General features: G+C 39.1%; 1 protein-coding gene across 2 annotated transcripts in view; it reads right to left on the reverse strand.

Moving 5' to 3' along the window:
- Positions 1-533: 533 nt before the first annotated feature.
- LOC136871625 (aromatic-L-amino-acid decarboxylase) overlaps positions 534-26,812 on the reverse strand; it is a 144,563-nt gene continuing 118,284 nt past the window's right edge. For both annotated transcript variants that reach the window (XM_067145091.2, XM_067145092.2), the window contains exons 7-12: positions 23,961-24,109; positions 20,149-20,260; positions 15,907-16,024; positions 10,461-10,551; positions 6,025-6,225; positions 534-1,988 (exon numbers count right to left, since the gene is read on the reverse strand). In XM_067145091.2, coding sequence (XP_067001192.2) covers positions 1,641-1,988; positions 6,025-6,225; positions 10,461-10,551; positions 15,907-16,024; positions 20,149-20,260; positions 23,961-24,109 — 1,019 coding nt within the window. In that variant the 3' untranslated portion in view covers positions 534-1,640. The remainder of the gene's footprint in view (positions 1,989-6,024; positions 6,226-10,460; positions 10,552-15,906; positions 16,025-20,148; positions 20,261-23,960; positions 24,110-26,812) is intronic.

Consider the following 26,812-nt stretch of genomic DNA (forward strand, 5'->3'; position numbering starts at 1 on the left):
GTGTTGAAGTACTTCAGTGTTACATATTCTATCAACCCATGATATTCTGAACAGGCATCGGTAACACCACATCTCAAAGGGTCGAAGTTGAGACTGTGTTGAGCTACTGCACACTGCAAATGGTATCACCAAGACATCATGATCTATGCCCGAGATGACATAAATCTGTTGGTGAGCTGTCACTCTATCTAGTAGCTCTTTTGTCAATGCATGGTACATTTCAGAGCTTCATTTACTATACCTTATATATTTTGATTAAAAATTTAACTACCCACTTTGCATTTCTCAAATCAATGTTCCTGTTCAGGTGTGTGTGTGTGTGTGTGTGTGTGTGTGTGTGTGTGTGTGTGTGAAATATATATATATTGAAAATAAGGACACATGCATATTGACTTCCTTGTAGGCACTAATACAAGAAAATAATATATGACAATGTTTGCATGCCATTCATACCATTCTCTTTTCTACTGATGTGAAGGAAAAGAAAATCACCAATGTAGTGAAGGGAAGGGTAAAGAGAAAATAAAAAATAATTTTTCTTTTCAAATATTGTTTTAATTCATTGGTAATTATTTGACTATGGTACATTTCAGAGCTTCATTTAGTATACCTTATATATTTTGATTAAAAAATTCAACCACTCACTCTGCATTTCTCAAATCAATTTTCCTGTTCAGGTTGTTGAGGATTTTTGTGTGTGTATGTAATACATTGAAAATAAGGACACATCCATATTGATTTCCTTGTAGGCACTAATACAAAGTGAAAAATAAAATGTTTGTGTGCCATTCAAACTATTCTCTTCTCTACTGATGTGTGATATGTAATTCAGCTGTAAGTTAGGCAGTATTTGTAAAACTGTTTCTACTGCAGTCAAAAATAAAATGTAAATATTTTAGAATTACAAGCATTATTGAAACAAAAAGTGCCATAACAAAATTTCTATGAACCCATTTTATTTTCAAAAATATAGCTTGAAAATGATTTTTATTCTTAGTTTTCTTTTCTCTTCACAATCTGCACACTTTAGCTGCAGTATAATGCTCTCATCTAATCACAGTGTGCTAAGTGGTAGAAATCAGTGTACATATAATATTTTCATTCCATAATCTTTTTATACTTGGGAACAAAACATGATGACCTCGCCATACACCACTACTCTCCAGCGGCAGCCCGGTGTCTATTAGCAGCTTATAGGATTTACTTAGTCTACTGTAACCGGAGTTTCCCAATCATCTACTGTACATGACACGAAGAAAGGGTAAACTGTGAAGAGAATGTGGAAGAAAGTCGTTTGGCAACTTCTCCACACTAAACAAAGATCACTTAGAACTTGTTAACTCATCAGGGTGCACGGAGTGATCGACTGCTCGCTTCCAGGAACTGAGGCCATCATGTTTTGTCTCCAAGTATATTTGCTTTCAAAAAGATTCTTATATTTCTGTAAATCCAGCTTTAAAGGTGGACTGATAAATAATTTACATTGGACCATATCAGCTATAAGAATGTATTATTTTGCTTTATTCTTGAGCGCTGTACTGTATATTTTTGTAACAGAAAAGTGTTCCTTAATATCCTTATCTCTGTCTACAATATTATTTAAAACACTTTCTAATTCTAGAAGAGCTATACATTTGGGGTTACACATTGCACTGAGATAAGCAGCCATTGCTTGGTGGAAGAATTCCATTGATGTGGCTTACAAGCCCATTTGTGGTACTGTTTTCTTTTGTCTTGTATTTGCTAGCACTACTCGCAGATTCTTTGCATGGCTCCACATTTTTCTGTTCTCCATTAATGCTTTCATGAGTTGAAGGAATACATTTGCAGATTTCTTGCCATGCAAAATCCAAATCTTGGGACTGTGTTGAACTACTGCACACTGCAAATCGTATCACCAAGACATCACGAACTATGCCCGAGATGACATAAATCTGTCGGCGAGCTGTCACTCTATCTAATAGCTCTTTTGTCAATGCATTTGGACCCTGAAAAGAATAATAGTAATTTGTTAGACCATGACAAAAATCTTATTAGACCTACATGGTGAGATATAAGAAATACCCTTACAAATACTCACTCACAACATAAATCATCACTAATAATTAAAATCATATAAGCTTTCGTTAACTTAAGCAGTGCAATATTTCCTGCAGCCTACTTTCACTAATCATTCTGTGAACATTCTCTGTGATACATTTAACTGCTTTTCTCTCGGGTATGTTTTTTTGCTAGTTGCTTTACGTCGCACCGACACAGATAGGTCTTATGGCGATGATGGGATAGGAAAGGCCTAGGAGTTTGAAGGAAGCGGCCATGGCCTTAATTAAGGTACAGCCCCAGCATTTGCCTGGTATGAAAATGGGAAACCACGGAAAACCATCTTCAGGGCTGTCGACAGTGGGATTCGAACCCACTATCTCCCGGATGCAAGCTCACAGCTGAGTGCCCCTGACCGCAAGACCAACTCACCCGGTAACTGCTTTTTCTCTTGGCCTCTTTTATTTCTTCAATGTAGTGATTTAGAGGGAAGTCAAACATGCCTATTCTGTCACCTGCATAATTTAGTTACGCACTCAACTCCAGTGTTCAAGGTTTCGGAATGAGATCCACGATTATAGATTTACTGGCAGGAAAAGAACCCCCTTCAGAGCAAAATTATTATTTTTACTATTGTCCACCTCTGTGGTGTAGTGGTTAGTGTGATTAGCTGCACCCCTGGAGGCCTGGGTTTGATTCCCAGCTCTGCCATGAAATTTCAAAACTGGTACAAAAGCTGGAACGGGGTCCACTCAGCCTCGGCAGGTCAACTCAGTAGAGGGGGAATTGATTCCCTCCTCAGCCATCCTCGAAGTGGTTTTCCGTGAGGCTTCCCACTTCTCCTCCAGGCAAATGCCAGGATGGTACCGAACTTAAGGCCACGGCTGCTTCCTTCCCTCTTCCTTGCTTATCCCTTCCAATCTTCCCATCCCCCAACAAGGCCCCGGTTCAGCATAGCAGGTGAGGCCGCCTAGACGAGGAACTGGTCCTCCCTCCCACTTGTATCCCCCAACGCAAAGTCTCACACTCCAGGACACTGCCCTTGAGGCAGTAGAGGTGGGATCCCTCACTGAGTCCGAGGGAAAAACCAACCCTGGAGGGTAAACGGATCAATAAAGAATTATTATTATTATTATTATTATTATTATTATTATTATTATTATTATTATTATTATTATTATTATTATTATTATTGTGCCAGGCAACTTCATGATGATGATGATGATGCTTGTTGTTTAAAGGGGCCTAACATCGAGGTCATCGGCCCCTAATGGTACGAAATGAAACGACAAAGTAAAAGTTCAAAATCATCCACTGACCAAAATAAAAAATGCCATGAAGAATGAATGAATGAATGAATGAATGAATGAATGAATATGAATTTAAAACAATCAGTGGATGCGTCTCAAAAAACTATCATAGTTAATAATAGTACAGACCAAGGGACCACTTACAAAGCACAATCCTGAATCGAGAATGCTTGGTGTCTAAATGGGTCCAAAATACAGATCAAAGGCCCCTCAGAATGATACTTATCGCTTGTAATGTAGAACCATGGTATCCGTCCTGTTGCTGTACTAATCAAAAGTAGCAGAGACTTGCGGTATTCCACACACTATTGTACTACTCAGAGGTTATGAAATTCGACATTAATACAGACCTATGTTTTTCTCACTTTGCGGCGCCATTTACAGGCAACGCAAACCTATGGTGTTCATCACATGAGAGTACTAATCACAGGGACCTCTCCCTATCCCGTGGTGTTCCTCATATAGTGGGTACTAATCATAGGCAAGGCAGAACCATGGTAGCTATCATCCCATGGTCCTGCTCATATGGTGGTACTATTCACAGGTACTGCAAAAGACGACCGCGCGGTGCTCCTGTGTGCTACTATTCACAAACCAATTTCGTACCTAATGTAGTGGTACTACGCACAAGTAAAAGCAACCCTTGGTGTTCCCCGCGTGATGGCACGAATCAAAATCAGTTTCACGGTTCCAATTTAAACATCCCTTGGTCGCCCCTTTTAGTCGCCTCTCACGACAGGCAGGGGATACCGTGGGTGTATTATTCGTCAGCCTCCCCCACCCACAGGGGGTGTGTGTTTGGTCCGCGAGAGGTATTTTATTTCACTCAAGTCCGCCGGCAAGCCGGTTAGGACCTCCCTATTCGCCACCTGGGACGCGCCACGTGGGAGTATCACCTCTCCCCCTGCTACGCCTGCGTAGCAGGTTCGTGGCAGGCAACTTCAGTCTGCTACGGTAATGGAGCAGGCCACATAGCCAGCATCTCTACGCTGAATGTGGAGCAGCAGTAACTAACTCTGCTCCCCAAAGGGGCCAACGGCTTCGGGCACATGAGCTCCTTTGGGTGGGCTGATGGCCCCAGAGTGGAGGAAATGTCACTGAAATCCATTACGCAGTGTCTGTACTCCATGTCAGGAGCAGCTGCAACAGGCGTCTGTACTCCATGTTAGGAGCATCTATTATAATTCACCTTTCTGAATAATATTCAGAATTGTAATTCGAGGATTTATCCTCTTCTCAAGGTGATACCTTAGACCAGGGCCTCTCAAACACCCAAAATCTCACGCGTGCAAACTGAGGCACAGAGTTCCTGTGCACTGTGCATTGGTCCCACTTGGCTCAGCTCGGACCAACGCTTCGTCTCTGGCTTACTCGGCTAAGCTCAGCTCAACTCGGCTCGTATTTGGAGCGCTACGGAGCAAGTGAGGAAGAGGGAGACAGGCAGAGCAAGCGAGACAGGCGTGAGGAAAGAGAGAGACAGCGCTATTGGTCCAAATCAACGAGTGGAGGTTTGCACTCTGGTCAACCAAGCGAAGACGTCTTTTGCACAGTGCAATGCACTGGTGCATGTGCCCTGAGAGGCCCTGTCTTACACAGTCAACAATGAAAGGTCTTTCGAAGAAGAATTCCACCATCTGCAACAATAAATTGCAGAGAAGACAGCATTTGGATTTGGTGGGCTGTCATTCAGAAGATTATGATGGATTGGAGCGTTGGAAAACTCAACAGCCAATGCACACGTAAAAAGTACAAAAAGTTAAACCTAAACCAATCTTATTCTTCTCGACACAATGTTAACTCCCTGGGTCAAACTGGAACCATTTCAAAGTAGAATCTGTGAAAATCTTCTCAATGGCATTATTCAATATCATCTAAAGGAATTTACATTTATATATTTCTATAAGTATATTTCAGACACGTAAAAACTTCTGAAGGCAACTGTATTTTCAGAAAAGTACCAGCAAGGTGTGTAAATTAGTTTCATTGTTTAAATTTTGTAAGAATTTACTATCTCAACAAGACAGAATGGAAGAGGCTCGCCAACACTACCCAGGAAACTGGAACTGTAAAATGATGATGACGATGAATATAGAAATGGATAAATTTTGTTTATGCACTTGAAAATCAGAATATATGTCTAAACTCAGACTGTCAATGGAGTATTCTTGTGTCCTCTTTTTACTGGCATTGTCCTCCATTTTAAATAGTTTTGTTCTCCTTTTTATCTATTTGCATCTGGTCACCTTACATAGGAGAAGAAGAAGAAGATAAGAAAGTTGAAATTGAGCAATTTGTTCTACTGGTTAAAGTACCTAATTTGGAGCGACTCTCCTGAAAGTTGTCTTCATTTGAGCTTTCCCACTCTCACTCCAGTATCTCATTGCAAAACCTAGCATCCTAGCATTAAAAAATGACTAAATATACTCATTGTGACATCACATTAACATAGGCAGTTATTGCAGATTTCACAAAGGTACAAGTAAATGATAATTAAAATGCTCCAGCCTTCTAAATGAATCATCATCATCATCATCATCATCATCATCATCATCATCATCATCATCATCATCATCATCATCATCATCATCATCATCAATTTAAATCTCGGTATAACATTATTTTTACTTACAACATATATAGTAGATAAACTTCAAATGATTAAAGAAATATATACCTTGAGTCTGAAGCAGACAAGTCCCAGGCTAACATCAGAGGTAATTTCAAAGCGAGGATCTGCACGCACCATAGATGCAAACTGCTGTGCTAAAGCTACATGATGTCTGATATGTTTCCTGAGACCTTCAACACCATACGTGCGCATCACTAACCACAGTTTGAGTGCACGGAACCTCCGACCCAGTGGAATCTGCCAGTGCTGGAGAAATGGAATAGAATTTAAATTATTTTACTAATAACAACAATGAACATCCAATTACCAGGGCCGTAATGACTACATGTGGATGTCTTCAGCCATTAAGTCATGTAATGTATGTAGTGTTTATACTAAGGAAAACTTTAGTACAGAATTAAAATGGTATGGCAAGGAAGAGATGCCTGGATCAATGCCAAGTCAATCCAAGTAATTTTACCATTTTTACAACATATATGATGTACACTACAGAACATAATAAGTGAAAACATCTATTTAAGGGGATTATTTTTAAGTTAAAAGCTACAATGAAGGAGAAAAAATGGCATTCTTTCTCTTCAAAGAGCAGATAGCTGGAATGGACTCTAGGATTTTTTTTTTTCCCTGCAATGATCATTTAACATCTGTTTAAAGATTGTGTTGTTTAATAATGCAAGGTATTCAATAGCTTATGCAAGATACTCAAGGGGCCAATGACCTTTGATGTTAGTCTCCTTTAAACAACAAGCATCATCATCATCATCATCATCATCATCATCATCATCATCATCATCAAGATAATCAAAGTAATTTGGATCTTCAAATTTTTACCTGATCTGGTCTGCAACAAACGTGAATTTGAACTGTACCGGGAGGTACACCTCTACGCCGCACATTTAAATCTTGCACCTAAAACAACTCCTCTACAGGAGAAACAGTGAACTTGAAAGCTAGACCTACTTAAACTTTTTCTCAGAAGATGTCACTACTGTAATTCAACGTAATTTTGTCATTGTGAAGTTTCCAGTACTGTGTGAATTTCAACTTGTTTTGTTTTCCGATCATCAGTAAGTTTGGACATTCTCGCATAGATGTCACTGCTAGAAAACTATGATCATGCACCCTGGTGCGAAGTGAAAGAACTTTTTTGAAGAAGTTTTGTATTCATAAGTTTTTTTTTTTACTAAATGATGTTCATTTATTTTTGGGTTGGCAATATTTATCTTTTCTTTCTGCCAGTTTTGAATCCAGCCAATACCTAATTTTTGTAATTAATTTCTAACCAATCCTGTATTTCTTCTTCAATTCTGAGGGCCACTTTTAAATTTGACCAAAAAATTCTGTGGGTGTGTCTTGATTATTCATGAAAGGTCTCGAACTTTCCCCGAGGGTTTATAAACTGCGGATTTTCACGCCTCTTGGCCATTTGATCAACATCTTAGTGTGTGTGTCAAGCAGGGGGCGGGAGGTGCCTCTTTCATCAGGCAGCAGTACTCCGACAAGGTATGGCCACTTAACTTCTTCACTTTTGCTAGCTCCGCAGTTTAACCCAAGGGAAAGGTTCAAAACTTTAACTATGTAACCAACTTCTTTAAAATGTAAATCTCCTTTCGGCTCATGTAAAAATTTCATAAATCTTTAACTGTAAATCAAGGATAGAGAGTGATGCACCCTCTCGACCTCCCCTTCATGTTGGTTTGAGGTGAATGCGTTTTGTAACTGGTTTTCTTCCTTCTGTAAAGTCTTAATATTCTTTTTTCTTATGTGAGTCACCTCAGTAGTTTGGGAATTGCTCCTGTGTCATCGGCCTAGTGCCCCTTAGGTTTTAAGAAATCTGTTCTAGGAGTTCAAGTACTCGCCTCCATTCTATTTGTGTGTAGGGCCATTTACTTAACCATTATTCGTGTTCCATGAAGGCCCAGTAGGTTGGGTATAAGATACCCGTGTTTCATTTTTTGTGCCTTGGTGGCAAGTAATTATGAGTGTAATTGTAGGTATTGCCTTGAATAGGCTTGAAAAACTGAGAGCGTGTCAGGTCTTTTCTAGTGTTGTAAAAGTGCCTCTGTGAGGCTTGATGTCTGAAGTTGGGAACAAGTGCTCCAGGTATTAGGGGCTTTCTGCCCTTTGAACAAATTTGGGCTTGTCTGTAAAATTTGAGCTGGGAACTCAAAATTGTAATACTAGGGGCTTGTAACCCAAGAATGTTAAAGTTCTGGAATCTTGGATCTTTCTAAGTCTTGTTTCTAAAATGCTATGTCATTGTTATCTCACTAAATGAAAAGTTGTTAAAGTTTTGTTGTTTTTTGAAAATATAACCTTTGTTAAAATTTTAAATTAACTTTGACTTTGTAGTTAGACCCATTCATCCCGGCACCTTCTTTCACCTCTGCTGGTGAGAAAATGACATTCTTTCTCTTCAAAGAGCAAATAGCTGGAATGGACTCTAGGATATATTTTTTCCCCCACAATGATCATTTAACATCTGTTTAAAGATTGTATTGTTTAATAATGCAAGGTATTCAATAGCTTATGCAAGATACTCAAGGGGCCAATGACCTTCGATGTTAGGCCTCTTTAACCAACAAGCATCATCATCATCATCATCATCATCATCATCATGATAATCAAAGTAATTTGGATCTTCAAATTTTTACCTGATCTGGTCTGCAACAAACGTGAATTTGGACCATTAAAAAATATGGACAGCGAGACAAAAGAAGCTTTGTGTATTAATTTTTTTGGGTAAATATCAAGTGTGTCACCAGAGATCTTTTACATAGACATTGTATGACATGGACTGAAAAATGGGCTTTTCTCCACTCTTTAAAACTTTGACTACCTCTGGTGTGTTTAAATCCATGATCTCAGGGTTCAGAATCTGTTACTCTACCCATCATCTGCTGAGGGAGCTAGTCCTGTTGCAGATACTATGTTAACCGTTGTGTGGTTTTGCGGAAAATGAAACATATTTGGTTGCTCACAGTCCATATCTTCAATGTTACTGGATGTTAGACAGATGTCATCAGCAAAGTTCAGATCTTCAAGGAAGCTGTCTTCCTCCCACTGTATATCTCTATCTTGACTTTTCATCCTGTTTACCATCATACCATTATCTGCTGTCCTTCTCACAACATTGTCTAGATCCCCCTGCAGTCACTCACAACCTTGCAACTCATTTACTACTCTATTCAGTATAACATCATCTGCAAATAGCCTTATCTGTGATTGCAGTTCTTTACTCATTAAATTTATAATTACAATGATTTTAACCAGCTAATCACATTTTGAACACCGCATTTGACAGTACATCTGAATTCATTTGCAAATGATATGTATTTTACGAGAAAAATTTACTTGTATTAAATAAAACTACTATGTATTTATTGTTTACCCACCTATTCAATACAATAAATATTGAATAAGTATACAATAAATATTGAATAAGTATTACCGGGCGAGTTGGCCGTGTGCGTAGAGGCGCGCGGCTGTGAGCTCGCATCCGGGAGATAGTAGGTTCGAATCCCACTATCGGCAGCCCTGAAGATGGTTTTCCGTGGTTTCCCATTTTCACACCAGGCAAATGCTGGGGCTGTACCTTAATTAAGGCCACGGCTGCTTCCTTCCAACTACTAGGCCTTTCCTATCCCATCGTCGCCATAAGACCTATCTGTGTCGGTGCGACGTAAAGCCCCTAGCAAAAAAAAAAAAAAAAAAAAAAAGTATTGAAAACATACTAGTTTTATTTAATGCAAGTACTTTCAATACGGATCCAAGAATGACTTATCACGTGTAAACATTTACTTGCCGAGCATATTTTAATGTGCCACTTTGTTAAACAACCGACTACTTTTTTTTCATTAAGGACTGTATTCAATTTCTTAATACTCTAAATATTTATAATGTGAATATATTATTGATTATCTTCAAATATAAGTGCGGCCAGTATCCAGTATTCGGGAGATAGTAGGTTTGAACCCCACTGTCGGCAGCCCTGAAAATGGTTTTCCGTGGTTTCCCATTTTCACACCAGGCAAATGCTGGGGCCGTACCTTAATTAAGGCCACGGCCGCTTCCTTCCCACTCCTAGCCCTTTCCTGTCCCATTGTTGCCGTTCGCCGTAAGACATATCTGTGTCGGTGCGACGTCAAACAACTAGCAAAAAAAAATATATATATAAGTGTACAGTCTGTATGCAATAACATTTTTGTATTGAATTTAACAGTTCAGTTCTGCAATAATACTGTGGGATATGATTAACTTCTGGTTTTCAATCCAGATGACTAAGTTTGAATTCCAGAGAATTTTAGAGTGAAATCTTTCATCTGAAAAATCATATGAGAACAGGAAGAGCATCCAGCCTTCAACTTCTGGCCAAAACCTAAAATGAATGAGGGTGGCTCCAGCATTTCCATAAATAACAGGGATAAGATAAAGAAAGAAAGGTAGTAAGAAAAGAAAATAAATCCAATAGCAATACTTACTCGGTAATCAGGAGCCTTCCCCTCATTTTGGTGTGCTAGGTAAACTCGTTCTACATTGAAGGCTTCAACCAGATGACGCGCATCTTTTACCCTGTGAAAGTAAAAGAAGTTTAGATTCAGTATGGTTGGCTCTCCACATAAATTACTGCTGGCTAAAAGAAGCAAAACATTTGGATGTTTTCAAAGAACATGAATGAAATAAACATAATATTAAGTTATAAATCTCAGTGTTTTCCCTAGGACCTTTTTAATGGACGCACTGCCCTGCCATATATACCTAATCGTACACTAGTTACATAATATTAATACATATTTGAGTCATTGGGTGCTCCAAATTATAACGTAAATACTGAAAGAGTGTTTATTTAATAATCTTCACTATTGTCAGAAAAATTGAATCAATTACATCGGAGTTTAAACGTATAGCTTGACTATCGTGTAGTGTAGTGTGCGAGCGGTATATGGATTAGCGCGGAATCGCATAAGAGCACTCTATTCTGCATGATGTTACAAACCTGTAAGGCACTCCACAGCAACCGAGTGATAAGCTGCGGAGTTACATGATTATGCTATTTGCTTTACGTCGCACTAACACAGATAGGTCTTATGGCGACGACGGGACAGGAAAGGCCTAGGCATAGAATAGAATAGAATATAATATATTTATTTATCACCTAGAGGATGTCCCAATTACAGATGATGTAATAGAAAATTAAATAAAAAAATAAGGTTGTAGCCTTAATTAAAGTACAGCCCCAGCATTTACCTGGCATGAAAATGGGAAACCACGGAAAACCATCTTCAGGGCTGCCGACAGTGGGGTTCGAACCCACTATCTCCCAGATGCGAGCTCACAGCTGCGCACTCCTAACCGCATGGCCAACTCGCCCGTTATATGATTATGAACGAGCAGAACACTAGTTCAAAATACTCTTATGTCTTGTTCGTGATGATAACACTAAAATAGTTAAATTTTGCAGTTAATGTTTACCCGTCTGATATTATTGTTAATGCCCTGAGGGGAATAAATTGAGATTTTATCATATTCATTTTTTAAGTAGAATTCCCCGCCCAGCTACTCATTCCTGCTAGCCAGCTGATGAACATTTCTGGGGAGATCATTGAATCTTCTTCTTCTTACACTGCTTTTTCCACACCCTGGTGGGATTGTCAGTGTGAACTGTGTTGTACAAATGGCTTTGGCACTGTTTTACAGCCTGATGCCTTTCCTAATGCCAACCCTATGTGGGGGGGATGTATTCACTATTGCGTATTTCTGTGGTGATTGGTAGTGTAGTGTGTTGTGTGTATATCAAGAGGTATGTATGAGGCGTGTTTTTAAGTAAGGGCCGTTTTGTTGTAGACCCTAGTAGTCTGTGCGCGTGTCATAATGAGCGCATGTGCTGCCATGCCTCGGGAACAGCGGTGCTCAGTTGCAATTGTTGCTAACCTGTACAGTTCTGTTCTGTGCTTGCTCAAATTTTCAAGATTATCGACTCGCCCGCTCCGTTGTTTCTGAAAACCTTAGGAAACTGTGCTCCCGTTGGGTCCCTAAACTCCTAATGGAGGACCACATAACCAAAAATTTGAGTGTTCAATGACGTTTTTGACTCGTTATGTTGAAGAAGGTAATGGCATATTGAGTCAGATCATAACTAGGGACGAAACATGGGTTTTGCATATCACGTCCAAATCGAAACAACAGAGCATGGAATGGAGATGCACACATTTGCCTGTAAAGGTGAAGGCCAAACATACCCTGTCCTAGTGCAAGGTCATGGTTATCAGGGCAGCAACAAGTTTCTATGAAGAGGGTGTTCAAAAAACTTAGTTTAAAGGTATGATAAGTGTTCAAACAAACTTGGCAGCTATGTTGAAAAATAAAGTAAAGTATGTAGAATCTGCAAATAAATGTTGTGTTTTGAAAATCGTTTTTTCTTGTGTAGTTATTTTCAAACGGCGCTTATTTAAAAAACACGCCTCACATTTGGACACACTCAAAGTCTCAGTCCCCAAGTTGGAGGAGTTAAAACCAGAAGAGTTTAAAATCCCCAACCTGGCCAGGAATTGAACCTGGGACCCTCTGAACCAAAAGCATTGACAATGATCTTTCAGCCAAGGACCTAGATATAAATCATAAAAATAATTATGTAAAAATTAATGCAATTTGAATTATAATTAATGGAATTGTCATAATACTTTTCAGAAACTTGATTTTGTTTTGCCAGCAGTGTATTTTCCTAATGAAGGATATTTTTCAGTCATCCTTCAGAGTAATATATTTTAATTCTCAGGTTAATAATTATATCACTGATTAATAGCACTTCTCTCTCTTTTTTCAAATTTTTTAATTTTTACAATTTGCTTTACAGTGCACCGATACAGATAGGTCTTATGGCTACCATGGGATAGGAAAGGCCTAAAAGTGGGAAAGAAGCAGCTGTGATCTTAATTAAGGTACAGCCCCAGCATTTGCCTGGTGTGAAAATGGTAAAACACGGTAAAAATCTTCAGGGCTGCCAACAATGGGATTCAAACCCACTATCTCCCAGATGCAAGCTCACAGCTGCACACCCCTAACCACATGGCAAACTCACCAAGTGCACTTTTCTCTGGTTCTCACTTCAGCAAGACTCTTATTAACAGTGATTTAGATCATAAATCATGATACAGAACACAGAGGGAGACAGTAATTGAACCATGAGAGTTAATAATGTCTCTTAGCACACATGCTTTCCTCTTCCTCTACCATTCCTCTAAAACCCAACACAACTAGCGAAATGCATGTGTAATATGTCTCTCCTTCACTTCTCTCTTTCTGTCTAAACAGTCAAAGCTGTAGTAAAAAAAATGTCGTATGGCTTTTAGTGCCGGGATATCCCAGGACGGGTTCGGCTCGCCGGGTGCAGGTCTTTCTATTTGACTCCCGTAGGCGACCTGCGCGTCGTGATGAGGATGAAATGATGATGAAGACAACACATACACCCAGCCCCCGTGCTGTTGGAATTAACCAATTAAGGTTAAAATCCCCGACCCAGCCGGGAATCGAACCCGGGACCCTCTGAACAGAAGGCCAGTACGCTGACCGTTCAGCCAACGAGTCGGACAAAGCTGTAGTGATAAGATAACATCAAAAGATATATTGCACATGTACGAAATGATATAATCTTCCATGTGTGAAGGAAAGAGTTTTCACCACTTTCCAAAGTTTTGGAAGATATTTTTCTTCTATAATAAGATAGTTGACCAAGCCATTACTGTTGGCAACCTGATATAAACAGCAACGGATAGGAAATGTGAAATGTGGTTACTAACATCCATTAATTGAAGAGCAGAGGAAGGAAAACATAAGCAAATTTTTCCAAGAAATTAATTTAGTTAAATTTAAATATCTATAATAAAATTATAATTGCAGAAGGCGAAGGTACAGTTTTTAATGTTGAAAATATTTCTTAGCAGACAAAGTAGGGGTCCCCATACTATGAAAGAAGTAAAATTAAGCAATTTCCTCAATTATGCTGAAAGTTGAAGAGCTAAAGGGCCCAGAAAGGTTTCAAATTGTAAGTCTTGGATAGAAAAACAAATTTCAAAAATCACTTCTGGTCTAAATGCAATTCTGGAAAAACAGCCTAAAATTGCTTGTTTCTTTACTTTTTTTTTTTTTTTGTTATTTGCTTTACATCGCACCGACACAGATAGGTCTTATGGCAACAATGGGATAGGAAAGGCCTAGGAATGGGAAGGAAGCGGCCGTGGCCTTCATTAAGGTACAGCCCCAGCATTTGCCTGGTGTGAAAATGCGAAACCACGGAAAACCATCTTCAGGGCTGCCGACAGTGGGGTTCGAACCCACTATCTCCCGGATGCTAGCTCACAGCTGTGCGGTCCTAACCGCCCGACCAACTCACCCAGTCGTTTTCTTTTTTAAAAATTAAAATCCTAGTGAAATTAACTTATTTACATAATTCGTTCTGTAGTATGTTGCGTTTTTGATTTTTTTTTTTTTTTTTTTTTTTTTTTTTTTTTTTTTTTTTTTTTTTAATGTCCACACTGAATGTAGTTATAAGTGCTTAAGTTTGACTCACATTAGTGCTCATAGTGGTAGAAAAAGGCAAACTGCTAATTTAATCGACTGGATAATGATGGTTAAGAAAAAGATTGTAATTTTTAGGAATAAATAAATAACATATTCTCATACTTGATTATATTTCATTTACCTAAAATTCATAACTCATATCCATAGGATGTTTTCAACATTGAGTTGTATGCCTGAAGGGCTAGAACTGTGGATCTCTCTATACATATTAACTTGAGGTAGAAAATAAAGTTCACTGCAGTTTGCCTAATTCACATTTTTATATTCACATTCCCTCAAATAACAATTTATTTTGTACAAAAAAGTACAATGAGACTCAAACTCATGTCATAGAGGTTCATAGACAAGTATGGTAACCACTTGCCCACTGCTCCGTTTGACTGTGTTTTAACTCTGCAAGTATATATGCGTTGCCTTGGAATCAGGGATTCATTAACATTTCAGAAATTACTAGGTTGTGGACCTGCCATTTTTAAGTACGGTAAAATGTATTCACCTTTTAGTGTTTTATCATCTCCACTTAGTCCGAAAGCAGATCCTGCATCATGACATTTGTCCTCAATTTTTTCTAAAATGAAAGCATATAGACCTAAACCCTTATACACGAGGTACTGTTCAGTGTTCCCCAGTGTATGGCCTCTCTTTGTTAGTTCTTTTCTCCACTGACCAATTCAGTTGTGTACACTTCACCTGTAGGCAAAACAAAGCCTGGAGGACTATTATGTTTCTTGAAAATTAAATATTTAAAAAGATAAAATCACTACTACTGTGGTAACATGATAATACTGTATTTACGCGAATAATACCCGCACATTTTTTTAAAAATTTGGGGTACGAAATCGGGGTGCGGGTTTTATTTGCATCAATGTTGGCATTTTTTTTTTTTTCAAAATCAGCCTTCCTAAATTTAGGGTGCGGGATTATTCGGTGGCGGGTATTATTCACATAAATACGCTGGCGGGGATTATTCGCGTAAATACCTGCATTTTTAAAAAAATTGAGGCACGAAATTGGGATGTGTTTTTTTGCGTCAAAGTTGGCATTTCTTTTTTCAAAATAAGCCTACCCTAAAGTTAGGGTGCGGGGATTATTCGGTGGTGGGGATTATTCGCGTAAATACGGTACTAAGTATTTGAAGTATCTTCACTTTCTGTTGCTCCCAGGAGATACAGGAGTTCAAGGATTTTGCAATGAATATGATATTTTTTAATCTCTTGCAAATCTACTGAATCAGGTTTCTCTTATTAAAGCACTCTTTAAAGCTATGATTCTGCACCACAACTTTGAAAACTAGATTCTGACTATTATGGATTATGTATTTTCCTGATGACTGGAAATAAGTCAACTTACCACAGTGCCGAGCAATCAAAGTTTACAAGCATCCACTTATGAGGATTGAAGTTGAAAGAGTCTGCAAACTGTACTCCAGCCATAAGGTGACGGAACTCGGGGCAGATGAAGGCACTACCTGTAAAAATCATAACAGAACTTCATTATATAACTAAGACACTGAAATGAATGATTATGTAAGTTATTAGAATGAAAGGGACAGGCAAAACCAGAGATTCTCAAAAATGCCTGTCTAGCTCTCCTAGGTTTAATACCACTATAAATGGTCTGTTATTGGACATTATAAATTTTCCAGCTAACTCATTCCTGGTTGCCAATATTTTACCCTCATGTGCTAGGTTGGGCTCATCAGTTGGTACCTAGCACACCCACCCATGCAGTGGTTAGTGCATACAGTGGAGGCCACTGCATGGGTGGGTGTGCTAGGTACCAACTGATGAGCCCAACCTAGCACATGAGGGTAAAATGCTGGCAACCAGGAATGAGTTAGCTGGAAAATTTATAATGTCCAATAATGGACCATTTGGTATTATAAATTTACTCATTCGGGACAAATATTTCAGATTCCCTATGGGAATCAACATCTATATCATCTCCTAGGTTTATTGTAAATTTCTTCCACAACCACTGATGATTTAGAAACTGAGCCAGAGAGAGGTTGTTCATTTTAAATGATTTTGGTTTACAGATTTTTCCATTGCTCAAAAGTATTTTAAGTAATGGGAGAAAACAAACTACTGTGAAATTAAGTCATACATCTTGAATCTCTTCTGTGATGCTAGAGCCAAAGCAGAAGTAGCACCTTTGAGAGAAATGACTTTGCCTCATTTGGAGATGATGAATGTTGTTATTGGAAAATGTTTGTTGAAATCTGCTAGGATGGGTAGATGTGCCAATGTATGCTTAGTGTGATTCTAGTACAGTCCTCATCTGGGCACAGAGACAAAAATAATAGTCTGTCTTTGTTAGAAACTGTGCCAAAGAGATAAGAGAACTCACACAGGATGTTGAATGGCAACATTCCTGGTTTTCAAAATCCTGCTGATATTCCTTCCAAAGGATGCAGTATTAAGCACCCCAGAAAATCCAAATAGTGGGATGGTCCTCAGTGGCTTTATCACAAGAAGGATCTTTGGCTACAGTCATATTGTACCTTCATGTCACTTCAAGTCACTCTAGAGCAACAAACATGAAATTCAAAATCATCATCCATAAAAGTAACAAAGATGTTGAAATTGGAAAATTTTATTCTAATCATGTGATATGTGCTAGAGTAGTAACAATAATGTCATGAAAATCATAATATAAATAGAATTACTTTTCTGTAAGTCAGCAGATTATTAATGTCAATGCGTCCAAAATACACTACAGGGTGAAGTAGATCGCAACATCATGCAGATGTGGGAGGTGACATGGAGTGAGTAATCTTAAACGTTCACCTCATATAACAATTTGTTTGTCTTGCTGTTTTCAGATACTAAGTTATACTCTCCTCTTTCCAGATTCAAATACAGCTGCACATGAAGTTGCTCTTTTAATTCAAACACAATTGGTCCATTTCATCCGTATTAAGAAATTTTTCCTTTCCACTCACAGCAAGTGACCTGTTGAACACTCTTTTCCAGAATAATTGTTATATACTGTAGTTGCAATTCTTCATTCTTTAGAAGGTTATTAAGATAAATTTTAAGACAAAAGATCAAGTGGATTTCACATGTAATGTGCCTTTACAAACAAGATGTCACATGCTCAAAGACTCATACTTTTTTTAAGCCTTTTCCACAAGATGTTCTTAATAATGTGTTGTTAATTGTGTGTAGCTATGAAACCGTTCTTTGTGTGTATTTTAATCTTGAACCATGAACATGGCTGAAGATGTTTTCAAAAGAAAGCAAAACATGTACCATTTTTAAATAGATTTATGTTCTTTCAATGTAAGAATAATCAAAGATGGTTAAAGTGGTGGAAAGGTGAAATTTTTTAACTTCTTAGTTGAGTTTTTTACATACTAAAATTCCACCATGGACCAATATGAAGTTTATAACATACACATTATTGACCATGACCAAACTTGAAGTGAACAATGCCATAATAGTTCTGCATTGCTCTATACAGTAGAGATCATGAACACAACAAAATGGGATGAAGAGAAATTGATAATTTTTGAGCAGAGAGTCTTGAGAAAGGTATTTGGACTTGTGCAGGATGAGAGTGGCTGGAGATGCATGAAGAACCAAGAGTTGTATGATTTGTTGAGTCAACCCAACATTGTGCAAAGAATAAAAAGTAAGAGACTGAGATGGGCAGGACAAGCAGTTTGCATGCATGTCCCACTATATCCAGACCAAAGCAGTCAGTAGAACCAGGAAGTGATTGGAAGACGGACTGTTGAAAGACCTTTGGTAACTTGAGGTTTGCAAAAACTGGATCCAGTACAATGTTATGGTGACTGGAGGTAGATTGTGAGGTTGGCTCATAATCTTCAGAGTCCTTGACTGCCAGTAAAAAAGTAAAAAGAGTAATATATTTTTCTGATGGTTGTCAAAGAGCAATTAACCAATTAATTCACAATGAAATGAAATGTCGTATGGCTTTTAGTGCCGGGATATCCCAGGACGGGTTCGGCTCGCCAGGTGCAGGTCTTTCTATTTGACTCCCGTAGGCGACCTGCGCGTCATGATGGGGATGAAATGATGATGAAGACAACACATACACGCAGCCCCCGTGCCATTGGAATTAACCAATTAAGGTTAAAATCCCCGACCCGGCCGGGAATCGAACCCGGGACCCTCTGAACCGAAGGCCAGTACGCTGACCATTCAGCCAACGAGTCGGACAATTCACAATCATCACACAAGAACAATGTGCCATCCATCCTATCCATCACTTTGCAGGGGAAGTAAATGTTATGAAGAACAGTTGTATACAGCTGGCAGACTAGCTGTCCATGATTCCACCCCTGAGTAGCGCAGACCTTCTCTATATTTTTGCATACACTAGCTGGAATACTATTGGTATATAAGAGGCAACGGAGGTGTATAAATCATTCACAGAGGCTTGAGATACAGACTAACACACATAACCCTCTGTAAAGAAACTGTATTTATGATAAAGTACAGTGACATATGCTGGGATCAAGACTTCGCTACCATTAGACTTAGGTTACCCCTTTTCGATGGTTGGTTTAACGAACATCAAGCCTTAAGCATTTTGAGCTGCAGCCAATAGCCAATGGAAAAGCCTGCTGTGTTGCTGCTTCACATGTTACTGCCCTGGCCTCTGCTACTGTCAATACTCAACACCTGATCCGTGGAGATGGTAGCCTAAGGTTTATTCAAATTAAAGTCCTTAGCAAATTAAAGTCTGGTTTTGTGGCTACATGGATAAAATGCTTGCCGTTGATCTGATGGCTCTAGTTCAGCTCTCAAAATTAACCCCCTGTACTCTTAATTCCCCTGGCTTGGGGAATAGGTGTTTATGATGTCTTCACTATTCATTTCATCCTCATTAGGTCACCACCGAGCCTACACAGATGCCATGCACCAGCATTATTATTATTAAAAAATAAAATTTTTAGATTTTACAGCATTAACAGCGGTTGTACCCATCATTGCCTGGTTTATTAGCTTCCTCGGGAGATCAGTGATCATGTCTGGCCCAAGAACACAGGTTTGATTCTGACCAACAAAAGATAACACTAAACCTGAAAGATTGCATTTCATTTTAGCAGATCTACCTATAAAAAGAAAGCTATATTACACCTAGAACAGCACCTGCAGTGTCTTCCTACAAGGATGTAGAAGTAAACAGAGTGAAATACCAACAATCTGTTATCTACACAACTAAGTCAGAAGTATGAGGTGAGGACATATATACGATGATGAATGCATGAAGCCCATCACACTTATCTGCCCTCAGTCCCCGCACCTATCGGAGATACAGCAGCAAGCCGAGTGATGTGGGTCGAGGGGAGAGGGACGCAGAGCCTGGGCTGCAAGATCAGTCTCCAATGCCTTGCTCTCAGAAATACGCGCAATGTTTTTTCTCATTATTTTCATGTTTTGTAATTGGAAAAATGTGTCAAATGCTTACATTATAATATGTTTTAGATTTCCATCATTCTCATTTGAGGTTTGGGCTTCACTGTTAGAATTGATAGCCCTCAGTATATGCACTGATAAAATAAGTCTCTCAAACCTGTTCATTAATTAAAGCATTATCAACATTTTGGAAAATACTCACCAGCATATGCTGCATCAACATGCAGCCAGAGGTTTTCTCGCTGGCATACAGGTCCAAGTTCCTCCAGACAATCAAATGAACAGGTTGGTGTAGTGCCTAAAGTAGCTACCACCTGTGAAAAATAAAGTTTTATTCCTCTAAATCAATTAAAGTTAATCCTGAAGGAGCTGATGGCAAAGAGGTATCATCAATTCTCAAATAATTTGTGTATATTGACATTCACTGTGTGCCTTTTATTATTTATGACCATCAGTCAGAAATTCCTACTCTGACCATGACCAAGTTACAAATATAATTACAAATATGAAAGTAGAATACAGGTTTTCCTTCAGGCTTTTTTTCATATTTTTAAAAATGCGTTAATAAAATCAGTACAAGATTCAATTTCATTGCTCTAAACCTTGGGTAATAGTGACGTTCATTTCACAGAGTTTTACTCTTGATAAATGATGATAAAGCTACAAAAAAAAGAGAAGGAATGTGAAAGACAGATAAATGGAAGATTTGTCGGAGGAAGACAACAAGAGTTCATCATGGTAAACTGCACAATAAATTTGAAAAAAGAAGTCCATCACATGAAATTAGCTTAACATATGGGGTGTTGCCGTACTCCTGCATGTCTACTAATTCAATTGCTAGTACCTTGCTGATTTCCCTATTTGGTTGTTGAAAGTAATGATTTTTTCTCTGCAGAGGGATTTTGTCGGATCCTTGTGCACAAGCATACTTCACTGATGGCTAAAGTTGTAGAATTTTTATTTTGTCATACTTATTTCTTATAGTGTGTGAAAATATTTTCTACATTTTCATTCCACTGAGTTATTTAGTATATTAGAAGTTTTTTGCAGTGTTATAATGTACAGTACCTTTGTTAAATGTAATCAAATCATTTTGGTAAAAGACAATCGTTATTCATGGTACAGAAGAAAATAAAAACTGGGTGTTTTCAACATCCTGCATGACTTCATATGGAGTGAGGGTATATGTGCTGTTGATGGTGATTTGTCTGTTCGATGGGCACATTAAGCCTTGAGCAGATCCCTTGGTGTTATTCAACAGGAGTAGGCTATATGCCAACACTGGGTTTCAACACTCTATCCCAACCTCTTTATCATTGCCATCATCATCTTACCACATCCAGACGCGCAGGTCACCCGTGAGTGCCAAATAGAAAGAGCTGCACCAGGCGAGCCGAACATATCCTCGGGCATTTCCTGCACTAAAAGCCATATGATAAATAAATACATAAAAGTAAGCACAATTTCTAGAAGGTTGACTGAAAAAAGCCAAAATCCAAAATGAGCCAAGGCAGCTCCTGAAACCCCATATAACAGCCGGCCTGCGAGCGCTGTATTTTCTATATATAAATGTCCCGCATGCATTAATGATGAGTGGGATATTTACTAACTGATTTTCACAGGGGTGCTATTGCCTGTAGGCAGGTTACCTCAAAATATGAAGAGATAAGAACCGGACGGTAGCTCGCAGTAAGTTCCTTAACGCTACCCAACTAATGCAATCCCTTGCATTAGTAAGCCTCATTTTTAACTGCATAGTACTAGGTCAGTGGATGGTACAGCAGCACTACAGTTGCTTTCTACATATCAGCAATGGGTAGTGTGTTCAGCAATGAAGAATACACAGGCATAATTTTAATCTATAGAGAACCTGGTCTGAATACAGCCGAAACTTGCAGACGGTGTGCACAGGAGTTTCCAAACAGACATCTGACTTCTATACACATATTTCGCCGAACAGAGTTGCAAGGCTTGTTCAGCACTGCCTGCACCATCATGGACATGTTTTTTTTTTTTTTTTTTTTTTTTCCTAGTTGCTTTACGTCGCACCGACACAGATAGGTCTTATGGCGACGATAGGACAGGGAAGGGCTAGGAGTTGGAAGGAAGCGGCCGTGGCCTTAATTAAGGTACAGCCCCAGCATTTGCCTGGTGTGAAAATGGGAAACCACGGAAAACCATTTTCAGGGCTGCCGACAGTGGGGTTCGAACCTACTATCTCCCGAATACTGGATACTGCCCGCACTTAAGCGACTGCAGCTATCGAGCTCGGTGGACATGTTTTTGAGCATATCTATTATGAGTAGCTGTAGAAGGATATGTTCTGGTAGATCCAAGTGTGATATTTTAATTTTCTGAGTTCTGAAGCTATAATAATATGCATTTCATACAAACAGCTCTTTTACACAGTGAAATGTCTGCATGTGTATAAATGAATAAGTTTTTTTTTTTTTTTTTTTTGCATCTTTGGTGTATTTATGAAGGCGGATCAAATATAAATGGGACTTTGAATGTACTGCTGCTGTTAATAATAATTCTGAGGCAGGGCTTTGCCAGGATGTTGGTGGGGATGTCTGAATAAGGGGTTTGCATGCGTGAACAACGGTGGAGAGCTGGATTGCTTCAGTACGCAACGAGTGAGCAAATGGTGCACACGTCTGTTGCGCAATGCATCATTATAAATTTTCTCACAAAAGAGGGTACCAAACCTTCCGAAATTTTGAGATGGCTCCGCGCACAGTTTGGGGAAGAAATACTTTCACAGACTCGAGTGTATAAGTGTGCTAAAAAATTTGTGGTGGGAAGAGAAGCTGTGGAAAATGAACCTCATGTATGGAGACTGCAGACAAGCATCACTGCAGACAACATTGATGCTATTCGTGATATTATTGATGAAGAACAGCACATAAAAATTTTGCAAATTGTTTTAGCCATAGGAATAAGTTACAGAGGTGTTCAAACCATCATCTGAGATGAACTCTATTTCAGAAAATTGTCTGCCATGTGGGTTCCTTGTCTCCTCAACCAGGAACAAAAAACTTTACGCCAGGAAGTTTGTCAGAGATTCCTGTGTTGCTATGAGGAGGAAGGAGAGGATTTTCTGTGTTGTATTGTGACTTATGATGAAATCTGGGTCCATCATTAACCCCAGGGTCAAAGCACATAAGCATGGAGTGGCGACGAAGAGACGAAGCAGGTTCGGTCAAGGCCAAAACATGCCCATCTGCTGAAAAGGTGTTTGCGACCGTTTTCTGCAACTCCACGGGTGTTTTGTTGGTGATTTTCTTCACGAACAAAGGACAGTTAATGCAGCCTATTGCTGTCACCTTTTGGATGAAGCAAAAGCTGAATATTGCAACAAGCGATACCAGCAACCGATCCAAAATGCCATTCATCTCCACGACAATGCAAGGCCACATACTGCCGCTTTCACGCGGGAAAAACTGAAGGAAATTCACTGGACACCTCTGGAACACCCTCCGTACAGTCCAGATTTATCACCCTGCGACTACCATTTGTTTGGACCACTCAAACAAGATCTAGGAGGACAGTGGTTCGATGACGATGTAAGTGTAGAAGAGTTTGTGTGCAACTGGCTCCGCACAAGTCCCTCTTCTTTCTATCAGGGCGGATCAAAAACCTACCAATCTGATGGAGAAAATGTGTATCAAAGGCAGGATACTATATAGAAAGTGATCTCTATTATGTGTATTGCTTTGGTTGAGGTAATCAATTTTTTTAAAATAATTCCGGTTTATATTTGATCTGTCCTCATACAAATACACTCTGTTATAGAATGTGTGCAGTAAAACGACTGCTATTTGTTTCACAGTATCCAAAATACAGCACGTTGTAGCACTCCTTCAGAAACAAGTGATTAGGCATCCCATGCTTCACCAGTGCATGCGGGACATTTGTAAGTAGAAAGTACAGCGCTCGCGGGCCGCCTGTATAACTGGGTAAGCTGAACATCAATTATGGTTTAAAATAAAGCATAGAGAAAAATGCACTAACATAGCAAGGTATGAGTCCTTTCTCCAGGTCGTTCTGAATGGCATTTTCCAGAGCACTGCCTCTCAGGCGGCATTTATCGTCGGTAGGTAGGAGCCTCATTGTCATCGAGCCGAGTAGTCCTGCCTTTTCTACAGATGAGTTGGACTGATCTGCAACAGTTGGAGCCATTATAAAACAGGTCCATCAATTAAATGAAGTATTATATTGTTTAAAATGCACATTGTGAATGATATGAGGCAAGAAAAATTCAAGAAAAGGGAATATCACTTTTAACAAGATGATGATGATGATGATGATGATGATGCTTGTTGTTTAAAGGGGCCTAACATCTAGGTCATTGGCCCCTAATGGTATGAAATGAAATGACAAATTAAACATTCAAAATCATCCACTGACCAAAATGTCATGAAGAATGAATGGATGCATATGAATTTAAAACAATCCGTGGATCCAACCCAAAAACGATCATAAAAATAGTATTACCGACCAAGGGACCACTTCTAAAGCACAATCCTGAATCGAGGTTGCTTATTGTCTGAAGGGGTCTAATATCCAGGCCAACGGCCCCTCATTATGGTACTTGTCGCTAGTAAAGTAGAACCATGGTATTTGTCATGTTGGGGTACTAATCAAAAGCAGTGTAGACTCACGGTGTTCCACACATGATGGTAATACTCATACGTATTGTACATCGCACAGGTAATGCAGACCTATGGTTTTTCTCACATAATGGCGCCACTCATAGGCAACGCAAACCGATGGTGTTCCTCACCTAGGCGTACTGATCACGGATACGGGTATTCCCGTGGTGTTCCTCACATAGTGGGTACTAATCATAGGCAATGCAGACCCACAGTGTTGCTCATATAATGGTACTAATCACAGGCAACGCCCAGACCCACAGTGTTGCTGACAATGATACTAATCACAGGTACTGGAAACCCACAGTGACACACTCTCTGCTGCTACTAACCACAAACCTACTGTGTACCTAATATAATGGTACTACTCGCAAGTAAAGGTGACCCATGGTGTTCCCCGTGTGATGGTACTAATCAAAAGTAGTTTCATGGTTCTAATACAATCATCCCTTGGTCGCCCCTTTTAGTCACCTCTCATGACGGGCAGGGGATACCGTAGGTGTATTCTTCATCTGCATCCCCCACCCACAAGGGGTAGACAGAGAAAAAAAGAAAAAAGAAGGGATCCATCACTTCAGAAGTAAAGGACGACGAAAGGCAAGGGCCACGAAGGGCATGAAAATGAAAGACTCCCTAGGCCTCGAATGCTCTAGTACCCTCGGGGTTGGAAAAGAACAAGAGTTGACCAAGGGAGGTCAGACAGGATAGATGAATGTTAGGAGCCTGCACAAGTAAGTGGAAGCAATGCCAGGACTCAGCTAAGGGCCCCGTGGTTACCACCCCATGCTCCCAGGTTGAGAGCCCACTGGGCCCCTTTTAGTCGCCTCTTATGACAGGCGTGGAATACCGTGGGTGTATTCTTCATCTGCGTCCCCCACCTACAGGGGGTTTAACACAATTCATGAATTACACGTAATAAACTTCATATTAGAGCCCGTATTGTCAAAGTATCAACTTGTGAAAATTTGGATTATATAATTCCACCTTTACAATACTGCAAGTGTCTTTATTAAAAAGACTAAATTAAATAACATTCATGATACATGTTTCGTCCTCTTATAGGACATCTTCAGTCACAAATACAAAACATTAAAAATAAGGCGAGGACACGTTGAATTGAGTAGATAAAAAGTCTTAGTATCATGTGACGCGGCGTGGTGGCGTCTTGTCAATCAATATTAAAATGGTGCGGCATGAACATGATGTGAAACATGAAGTCCAATAAAATAATAAGTTAAAAATGTTGTTCAAAACGTCAAATTGTCAATTGTAAAACACAGTAAGTGGCTTTGCGAATAAAATTATGTGCCTATTGTACAAAAACAGTGTTGAGGTGATGCCACATTACAACAGCTTTCTTGATTAGGAGGTGGAGTTATACTGGTGATACAAATTGAAACTGATAGTGTGTTGACAATAGGGGCCTAAAAAGAAAAAGATATATGAATGAACTAAAGAAATAAAATTCAATTGAAATGTAAACTAAGTGCCCATCCAGTCACTCACCTCCTTGCCCGTCCTACATCGACCACTCCACCTAGTGCTGAAGCTAACTGAGTGACGTCCTTGAAGGTCATTGAGGACTGACCGTGAGGGGAGGTTGAGGGGAGTTTGATGTAAGGGGAGAGGCGTGAGGTAAAGCATTACTCACGCGCCTTCGTGAAAAGAATTTCCTGATTAACTCCTCGACAAGTATATTAATGTCCTCCGATATCTCATTAAGATTATAAATCGGGTTGCATTTTTGATCAATATTTATAAAAATGTTTTCTAAAATATTCAATAGATTACCTTTCTTACATAAATAGAGAATTTGAAGGTCTTGTTGTATGCCCGTGAATGAATGATTAGTATCGTCCATATGAGAACCGAATGCTGAGAATCTGCCGTACTTTGACGCATTAACATGTTCACCATACCTTATATTAAAATTGCGGCCTGTTTGTCCGATATAACTGGCGGAACATGATACTAAGACTTTTTATCTACTCAATTCAACGTGTCCTCGCCTTATTTTTAATGTTTTGTATTTGTGACTGAAGATGTCCCATAAGAGGATGAAACATGTATCATGAATGTTATTTAATGTAGTCTTTTTAATAAAGACACTTGCAGTATTGTAAAGGTGGAATTATATAATCCAAATTTTCACAAGTTGACAATTCATGAAGTAAAAACATTCAGAATCAAGGATCACAGTTTTCAAGACTG

The sequence above is a fragment of the Anabrus simplex genome, chromosome 4 (genome assembly GCF_040414725.1).
Source record: "Anabrus simplex isolate iqAnaSimp1 chromosome 4, ASM4041472v1, whole genome shotgun sequence".
NCBI lineage: Eukaryota > Metazoa > Arthropoda > Insecta > Orthoptera > Tettigoniidae > Anabrus > Anabrus simplex.